The 10305-nt window shown below is 43.9% G+C and overlaps 1 protein-coding gene across 1 annotated transcript; it reads right to left on the bottom strand.

The window, feature by feature from the left end:
- Positions 1-801: 801 nt before the first annotated feature.
- On the bottom strand, positions 802-5811 carry LOC105542492 (galactoside-binding soluble lectin 13-like). The gene is made up of 4 exons (XM_011984073.1): positions 5797-5811; positions 3163-3239; positions 2435-2645; positions 802-918 (listed from the first exon to the last, which is right to left on the bottom strand). The coding sequence occupies exons 1-4, from the start codon at positions 5809-5811 to the stop codon at positions 802-804; spliced, it is 420 nt and encodes a 139-aa protein (XP_011839463.1).
- Between the last annotated feature and the right edge of the window lie 4494 nt (positions 5812-10305).

Raw genomic sequence — 10305 nt, 5'->3', positions numbered from 1 at the left:
GTCCTTCTCTGTGAAATGACTTCCCTTTCTCAGTCTGCAGCGAGGATGGGAAAGGGCATGATCATCCATGAGCACTCTGTAAATGAACAAATCAGATTTCTACATCTGTGCTCTACATTTCCAGAAATAATATTGTGTATCTTTTGTTCCCGAACTGAGTGGGGACAGCATATGAGTTTCTTCTCAGGTGATTTACTTCTGGGCTTTCTTCCTGGTTAAGTAGAGGGACAGGTGAGATTTCGGGTGCAGGTGGGAAAATGGGATCCCTGAAGTGTTCCCTCCCCTCTGTTTTCAGTGTAGACAGTGAGGTTCATACTCAGCCCTGATCAATCAGACACAGTCCCACTCACCCTGTTATGGGTCAAGCCCCCAATCCCATTGCTTATCCCTGTGTGGCTGGAAACAACTACAGGACATTTCGGTGCAGCGACTCTTCTGAAATTGGATAGGGATTTTGGTTCAGAGTGTCTGACATAAACTCCATGCTATTGAAGAGTGTTACTCCTAATGTGTTCTCAGACCTTTCAGTGGCCTTGTTTCTCACTATTTGTGCCCCAGGAAGATTTATTTTATTTTATTTCTTCCCACCACCCATAAAATCCCCCAGGCCCTCTTCATGATGACCACTACCTCTTTTTCCCCTTGAAAGCAAGAACCAAATTTTGTGAAGTGTGGTGAAGTTTTAATGAGCAAGTGTAAGGGTTGAAGTGAGGAGGGATCATGCTGTTAGCTGGCTCTGGGAATCCCATGATCATGTAGAAACAGGGATTTCTGGCACAACGAGGAGTCTGGCTATCGCCTTCAATTGCAGACACACATCGAAGTCAGGGAGATATCTCTACACACTTGCACCATCTTCACATAGCATGGCGGGAAGCGATGAGGAAAGCTGTAACAGTGCTGGCCATTGACACTTACCTACAAGAGTAAAAATGCATCAGAACGACAGTATTTTACAAAACAAGCTTTCAGCCTCCTCTCCAGACTGCCCTGGAACCTACAGCATCCAAACAGAAAATGCGTAATTGGAAACGAGAAGCCAGTAGACAGGCTTCTTTTTACAGACTCCTTTTGTGTCTATTTCAGACAGTTCTCTCCTTTATTTTCAGTGCTTCCTCTCATTTCTCCGGCAGGTTCTACCACTCTGAGTCACACAGTCCATGTTTGCTCAGCCTCCCTCTAACCCTGATGATCTCCATGGCCAGGGACAGTGTCCCATGAACTTGAATCCCTGCATCTTGCACTGGGCTGTGCATGGGGTTCGTGCTCGACAATGTTCACTGAATGCATGCTGTTCACCTGCACAATCTATGACTGCCCTTCATTGCTGATGACCCAGTTCCTCTTAGGAGTTGCCCATCTGTGGGCTGGTGGTGGCAGAGAATGAAACTCAAGTGTTCTCAGAGAGGTGGAACTGGACGAATGTTGCAATACATAGGATGTTACCTTTAACAGCTTATAAACATAGGAAAACATCTCTGACTTAAATCTGAATAAAATGTACATCTTTTGGCCCACCCAAAGGATTTTAGGGTTTTAAAAGTCAGAAAGTTTGTTCACGTTCTTTACTACTGAGGCTCTACAGGAAGTCATCTTTTAAGTTTCATTCTCCAATTTAAAATGCACACAATTTTGAACCAACTATTCCATTTCTCTGTAATTATCTTCCAATATAAGTATTGGGAGGTGCATAATGGCAAGAAGGTTGATTAGAAAGCTTAATGCGGCAGCATTTGTGGGCACATAATATTGGAAACAACTTCAACGGTCATGTAAAGGGTCAAGTTGAGCAAGTTTTGGAAATCCTTCTAGGGGGATATCATGCAGTCTTTCAAAAATGAGGCAGCACCATGGATAGATGACTTCTTCAAGATCTACTCTTTGAGCACAAATCGATTCTAGTTTCTAAAGAGTAATGTGTAGAGAAACTGATGCCAGCATTTGTTTAAAAATAAATGAAAGCATGTATTCATAGACACACACATATATAGATACACATGCTTCCATAAACATGCACTGTGTATAGAAGGAGAATAGAGAGGTAGTAATATTGCTCTGAAGATTGGGGTTCAGGAGTGAGAGGAAGACCTAATTTTTGACTGACTAAAACAGTTTCAGTCATATGACATTTTATCCACTTAGCCACATGAAAATGTAAATAACAGCACACATAGAAATGAGAGCTATGGGTGAAGACGGAAGAGATTCTTCACCTTGGGAGAAATGGCAGATGAGCTGACCTTGACTGTGGCCATTGAGGGAAAAGAGATGAGGGTGGCAGTGCAAGCAGAGGGTGCTGTGTGATGAAAAGCCTGGGGCAAGAGTTGTTATGGAAGATGCGCCCCAAGGGTCTTGTGGGGCAAGCTGAGGGAGGGCTGCCTCCTGCCCTGGGATCCCACAGAGGCTGGGTGCTGGGAGCTCCTGGGGTGCTCACCTGGTATTCATTGTCCAACACGGAGATGCACAGCTCAAACTGTTTGCCATCCTCAAAGGGCACATTGCTGCATCTCATCTCAGACTTCCAGGACCCACACTCACGGCTGTTCATGACCACAACATGGCCAAAGTACACTCGGAAGTGGAAGGCAATGTCTGACTTCTCACATGTCTCAGTGTGGAAATCCACCTGCAGCTGTGGGTCATTGCTGAGGGCAGAGCACACAGTGTGTTCGGCAGGTCCCTCCTTTTGTGGGCACACAAAGGACACACACACAAATCCCTTCCCTCTTTCCTTAGGTGGAGTAAAGTCTTGGTGCTGACACACTGTGGCCTCATCCCTATGAGGCTGTTTCAGCCCTTCCTGTCCTGTGGGGTGAGATGCCCTGTCTTTCATCCCTGCATGGAAACTGAGCCATAATCACTGACTCGAGTCTGTGACTTGTTCATTCCCTGAAAATCCTACGCCCCTTGATTAAAAAAAAAAAAAAAAGAGCCACATCTCCAACCGCTGACTTTTCTTCTTTCCTAGAGTCCAAGAGTGGCCCATCGTGCAGGAACTGCAGTTCCCATGCCTGGTGCAGGAGGTTCTCCAGGACCTGCATTTACATGGTGCCTCCATCCTGCCAACTAGACATTTCCACATCACTCACACATGAGGTGACCTCCCGAGCAAATGTTTTCCCTTCTCCTCCATCCCTCTGCCATGGACCATGGAGTACTCACATGAAAGGGAGGATCGGTGTTCCTTTGATTGTCACGCAAGAACCAGTGGACAAGGACACAGGCCGTGTGTGTGGCACCTGCCAGGGGATTGAGAGTGGATGAGAGGGGCATGGGCAAGTGTGGCCTCCTCTCCTGTAGAAGATTCCCAGGGTACAGAAGGTTAGAGATCAAAGGGCAGATTCTGAGCCTCACTTTTTCCATTCTAGCACAGTCAGGGCCCAATATTCCTGAAGAAATGGGGGATCCTAGTTAAGAGCAGAGCTTCGGGCTGGGCGTGGTGGCTCATGCCTGTAATCCTAGCATTTTGGGAGGCCGAGGTGGGCAGATAACAAGGTCAGGAGTTCAAGACCAGTCTGACCAACACGGTAAAACCCTGTCTCTACTAAAAGTACAAAAATTAGTTGGGCGTGGTGGCGGACGCCTATAATCCTAGCTACTTGCAAGGCTGAGGCAGGAGAATCGCTTGAACCTGGGAGGTGGAGGTTGCAGTGAGCCGAGATCATGCCACTGCACTCCAGACTGGCCAACAGAGAGAGAGAGAAAAAAAAAGCAGAGTTTCAGAAACTGGGCTGCCTTGATTCCATCCTTGATTCTGCCTCTTATTAGCAGTGGGAAGTTAACTTTTTTTAAAACTTTTTGTTTGTTTGTTTGTTGAGACAGGGTCTCATTTTACCTCCCAGGCTGGAGTACAGTGGGGTGATCAGGGCTCACTGCAGCTTCAATTCCTCAGGCTCAAGGGATCTTCTCACCTCAGGCCCCTGAGTAGCTGGGGCTACAGGTGCACACCATACATCCGGCTAATTTTTTACGTTTTTGGAGAGTCGGGGTTTCATGATGTTGTTCAGGCTGGTCTGGATCACCTGGGCTCAAGGGATCCTCCTGCCTCAGCCTCCCAAACTGCTGGATTACAGGGGTAGCCACTCTACCCAGCCAGCAATGTAACCTTAGATTCATTACTTAAATGCTCCCTACCTCAGTGTCCAGAGTACAAGGGGGATTATCAAAATCTCCTACTTTGCAGGGTGTTTTCAGTAATTCAGGAATTAATACATGTAAAATCTTTAGCCTAATCCCTGGTATGTATAGGGCTTGTTGGTTATGACCTGGCAGAATGGGGAGGGTCCTTATGGAACACTGACCTGTGATCAGTTTCAACTCTGAAACTGAAAACAAGACTGGAGGATGTAACAGCAGAGAGTCACTCCATGAGAAACAACACTCGTTGAAAGAGAGAGAGAAATGATAAAAGAACAGGAAACCCCTCTGTGTGGGAGGCACATGCATCACAACCATCAAGGGCAATGGATGTCCTTCCCAGAAGGGGCACACATTGCTGAGAGCACGGCCTCAGTACTTGCACACATGAAAAGTGTGAGTTGGGGAAGCAATTGGAAGGAATCGATAAGTGAATGACGTTTTTCCTTTTTGAGACAGGGTCTCACACTGTCGTCCAGGCCGGAATGCAACGGCACCATCACAGCTCCCTGCAGCCTTGAACGCCTGGGCCTCAGTGATCCTCTCACATCAACCAGCCCCCAGACACCTATGACTACAGACATGCACCACCATGCCTGGCAAATTTTTTAATTTTGGAAAGATGGAATCTCGCTGTGTTTCCCCGACTGGTCTCCAACTCCCAGCCTCAAGTGATCCTCCCCTCTTGGCCTCCCAAAGTGCTGTGATTACAGGTCTTAGCAAACTTGATGAATGTCCATTGGAAGCTCTGCCTGGACTGAAGTCAAACATGTTACTTTCTTGTTTTGGGTGATTCTATCTTTGAACCCAAGTCTCTCAATGTCCTTCCCTAGCGAATCAGGATCTGCTCATCGTCCTGGCACACAATGGGAGGAACAGCAGGAGGTGGAGACAGGGAAGTTGAGCCTGGGAGCAGGAGCCAGTGGTCACTGTGCAGACCCCACTTGAGGAACCATGGGCCCCATAGCCTGCTTCTCTTTCCCACTCTGCTTGGGAAGAGGCGCCTGAGGATTCATGCATTCTGCTCTTATGCATGCTCAGAGACGAGTCCTCAATAAGTCATGGTTCCCAAGATCCCCAACAGCTCTGCCACCTGAGATCCACATTAACACACATGGGAAGGTGCACAGCTGCTTCATCAGAGGCATTCTGTGTGGGGAGGAACCTTCACATGAATGAAAGGCCAATGCATGTTCCCAGTTTAATACCCAGTCACATCCCAGCACACACACCCACAGTCACACAGAGCCATGCCGCTCACTGAGTCATGCATCACTGCTCACCATGCATATAAAGATGCCCATGCACTGGTCTGGCAGGGCTCACACACACACTCACATCACAGTCATGAAAACAAAGCACAGTTATCCCCTTATATTCACAGACCCATCCACCTCCTACTTAAAGTCACATCATTTGTGCAGAGTTCACCCTATCAGACACTATCACACACGCACAGAAGGTTATGCTAACCCAGGCTCCACACACCACACCCTACAGCCATCTCAGATACCATTTCCCCGGGGTCTCTCTTCGGTACCCTCACAACTCTCAGTAAAGCATTCACTGGAAATGCTGATATTTTCATCTCATAAAATCTCCCTCTTTCTCTTCTTTATGTAACTTGAGATTATGGAAGGCTACGCCTTTTCAACTCACGGGTAACGGTGACATTGTTGCCTCCATCTGGGCTGCTCTTCTGAATTGTGTCCAGGCTTCTGTGTGAATCTCTGAGTTGCAGAATTTAAAGGGTCCCTGTCACCCCTGCCCTCTGGCATTTATTCCTGATTCCAAGCCCCTCCCAGGAAGGTTTCCCCACAGAGTGAGAAGGGGTGGGGTGTTAGAAACAGACTCAGTCACAACCACACCCGTTTGGAGGCCTGTGTCTGTGATGCAGCAGAAATGACAATGAGGGAGGTACTGGGGGAGGAAGGGGTCACCAGGGAAATGCACAGATAAAGATGATGGAGTGAGGCTGAGGGGTATGAATTCCAGCCTCCATGCTTCTCATGAAGCCTTTTCTCCACTGTGCAGAATCTACCAGGAAGGTGTGCATTTTCCTAGCCTGTGCAATGGTAAAAAGCTGGAGATCCTGGGGGCAAGGCACTAGGCCTTGAAAGAAAATCCTCCGCTTTCTTCTCCAGAGGTTCTGGGAGAGCATAGACCTTGATCCTTAGCAGGACCTAGGGACAGAAGTAGAGAAAACACTTGTGTCTTCTTTACCCATCCCCCCAGGTGAGGGCCACCCGCCCTCTGTCTCTCAGACACCTGGGTTTTAGGTATACCCTCTTGTTTCTCTATTTCTTTTCATGTGAATCAAAATCTCAGAAGCTCTTGTTCTCCTGCAGATTCTTGGAGAAAGGTGAGAGTTCTCACTCATAAGTGGGAGCTAAGCTATGAGGATGCATTAACATTAATATTGGTCGTGCTTGACCCGACAATAAATTCCACTTTCCCTGGTCTAGAACCCTGACAATTCATTTCCAAGCATACACCCCAAGTTTCCATTCATATAAATCAGCACAATCACACAGTTGTGTTGGCATATAAGGTATTTCCTTAAGATGAATTCGTAACGTCATCCCACTGCATTCCTTGGATTTTGACTCTAGGTATGGACGTGGAAGCAATGAAAAGAGTCAAAGGTCACAATTGAGGAGATTTGGAAACCCCATTCTAGGTAACCACCCTCACACCCTGCCCAGAACTGTGGCTGATAAGAAATTACCACAGAAGGGAAAGAGGAACTGCTTTTCCTTGAAACAGATATGCAACAGAATTTTGAGTAATATCCCACTTATTCATCTGAACTGGGGAAGAAATATCAGTTCAGGGCATCTGGCCACCTAGTAAGTTGTGCATAAAGATGTTGATGTTATTTCCTTCTCAGGCATTCCAGCAATCCTGTCAGTGATCCACAGAGATTGATCTTCTTTGACTTCCAAATCCTCTGCACAATAGCCCATACTTCTGCTGGTTACAACTATTTTTTAATTTTTTTGTATTACACTTTAAGTTCTAGGGTACATGTGCACAACATGCAGGTTTGTTACACATGTACACATGTGCATGTTGGTGGATTAAGAAAATGTGGCATATATACACCATGGAATACTATGCAGCCATAAAAAATGATGACTTCATGTCCTTTGTAGGGACATGGGTAAAGCTGGTTACAACTATTTCTTCAGAAATCCATTATGCCCTATGACTTGCTTTCAGTCTTTCTTTTCAACTGCATCTTTCCCAGCACACACTGTTCCCCTGAAAAACTTTAGGTTTTGTGTATGAAATTATATAATAGCTGGGATTTGCTTTAAAATAATCTAGGGATGACGGTTCTCTACTTTTGCATACATTTGAAATTTTTTGCAATACAGTTTTTAATCAAGTAGCCAGTGTATAGACTATATAGAAAAGAAAAACAAAATTATCAGTACTGGCATGGCTATATCTTCAAGAAATGCTGTAGTATGAAAAGGCATGAAGAAAACATGCATAATATGAGACCAATTATTTTAAAGACAAAAAAATAAAATTGATCTCATAGGTACACACAAACACTCATAAATGTGCTAGAAAATGTCAAAAGAAGGCATTCCTTGTAGGGGGGACACTGGGTTTGGAAGAAATGAGGTCAAGGTATAAATCTGTAATGTCTGAATTTTACACACAAGAAGGTATTATATTACTTAAATGACTTGTATAAACATTTTAAAAATAAAGGTCATAATACAGTAAAAAATTTTTTTTAAAAATTTAATCACAGTTTGGAACCCAACAACCATCCTTCTTGTTACAGAGAGCTCTTTGTAACTATTTTGTGTTCTGTTTTTCTCATTCCTCCAGCAAGGTTCGACCACTCTATACAGCAAGGTGGGTTTGCTCAGCCTCCTCTCTATCCTGGAACATCCCAGCACTTCATAAATTGCCTGTCACGAGGTAAGTGCTCAATAAATGTTCACTGAATGCATACATTTCAATGCCACGGTTTTATGCCAGGTATTGATAACCCGGTGTTTCCTTTTAAGGAGATCCACATTTATTCCCTCTCTCCTTCCCTCCCTCCCTTTTCTTCTTTTATACAGAAACATCAGTGTGATTCCTGGCCTTTCTCTCTCCATCACACCCTTCACGTGACTGACGGGACAATCCCATGCCTCTACTCTCATAGAACAGCCACGGCGTCGCCACTTCTCATCGTCTGCCAGTTCACTGAGAGCAGCTTTGTGTTTACTACAAAGTGTCTGGCTTAGAGCAGATGCTCGATAGCTCCTTCTCTGAGAGAGAAACACCTCTTCCTCTAACTTCTTCCTGGAATTCAAACCAGAGAGTATTTCTCAGGAATTATCAGTTGACTGAGTGGTGAGATATGTCCAGGCTATGGATTTCATTTGAATCTATTAATAGTTTTGTGGCTAGAAGAGAAAATGAAACAAAAATGGATTTTCAGCTGGGTTGAAAAGTTCAGTCAGTAGAACAAGTAAAGGAACATTCTGGGGAACAGATGCAGAGTGTGGCCAGGCTGTCATTATGAGTGTGACAGTGTTCACCAGCTGAGCTGGCCTTTGTTCTCAAGAAAATCTTGTAATGCATAATCCAAACATTAGTTATATCATTGACATACAAAAAAAAAAAAAAAAAAACAACCATTGTGTCATTCTTATGCCTTTGCATAAGTCCATTATATCATTATTATGCTTTTGCATCCTCATAGCTTAGATCCCATTTATGAATGATAACATACAATGTTTGGTTTTCCATTCCTAAGTTACTTCACTTAGAATAATGGTCTCCAGTTTTATCCAGGTTGCTGTGAACGCCAATAGTTTGTTCCTTTTCATGGCTGAGTAGTATTCCATGGTATACATATACACCCCAATTTCTTTATCCACTCGTTGATTGATGGACATTTGAGCTAGTTTTATATTTTTGCAATTGCAAATTGTGCTGCCATAAACGCATGTGCAAGAATCTTTTTAAAATAATGATTTATTTTCCTCTGGGTAGAGACCCAGTAGTGGGATTGCTGGATCAAATGGTAGTTCTACTTTTAGTTCTTGAAGAATTCTCCACACTGTTTTCCATAGTGGTTGTACTAGTTTACATTCCCACCAGCAGTGTAAAAGTGTTCCCTTTTCAACGCATCCCCACCAACATCTACTTTTTAAATATTTTTTTATTTTGGCCATTCTTGCGGGAGCAAGGTGGTATTGTACTGTGGTTTTGATTTGCATTTCCCTGATCATTAGTGATGCTGAGCATTTTTTCATATGTTTTGTGGCCACTTGTTTATCTTCTTTTGAGAATTTTCTATTCAGGTCCTTGGCCCACTTTTTGATAGGACTATTCGGTTTATTCATGATCATTTGTTTGAGTTCCTTGCAGATTCTGGATATTAGTCCTTTGTTAGATGTACAGGTTGCAAAGATTTTCTGCCATTCTGTAGGTTGTGTGTTTACTCTCTGGATTGTTTCTTCTGCTGTGCAGAAGCTTTTTGGTTTAATTAAGTCCCATCTATTTATCTTTTTGCTTCTGTTGCATTTGTTTTAGAGTTACTGGTCATGAGGCCTTTGCTTAAGTCAGTGTCTGGAAGGATTTTTCTGATGTTATCTTCTAGAATTTTTACAGTTTTGGGTCTTAGATTTAAGTCTTCATCCATCTTGAGCTGATTTTTTGTATAAGGTGGGAGGTGAGGATCCAGTTTCCTTCTTCTACATGTGGCTTGCCAATTATCCCAGCACCATTTGTTGAATAGGACATCATTTCCCCCACTTTATATTTTTGTTTACTTTGTCAAAGATCAGTTGGCAGTAACTATTTGACTTTATACCTGGGTTTTCTATTCCGTTCTATTGGTCTATTGACTTTTGTACCAGTACCATGCTGTTTTGATGACTATGACCTTATATTAACAGTATGGCTTGAAGTCAGGTAATGTGATGCCTCCACATTTATTCTTTTTGCTGAGTCTTGCTTTGGTATGTGGGCTCTTTTTGGTTCCATATGAATTTTAGGATTGTTTTTTCTAGTTCTGTGAAAAATGATGGTGGTATTTTGATAGGAATTGCATGGAATTTGTAGATTGCTTTTGGCAGTATGGTCATTTTCACAATGTTGAAATTTCACACGGGATGCTAGAGCATGGGATGTGTTTCCATTTGTGTC

Source organism: Mandrillus leucophaeus, unplaced genomic scaffold, assembly GCF_000951045.1.
Source record: "Mandrillus leucophaeus isolate KB7577 unplaced genomic scaffold, Mleu.le_1.0 Scaffold106, whole genome shotgun sequence".
In the NCBI taxonomy this organism is placed as follows: Eukaryota; Metazoa; Chordata; class Mammalia; order Primates; family Cercopithecidae; genus Mandrillus; species Mandrillus leucophaeus.
The sequence above is the reverse complement of the archived record's forward strand: the minus strand, read 5'-3'. Positions and strand labels throughout refer to the sequence as shown.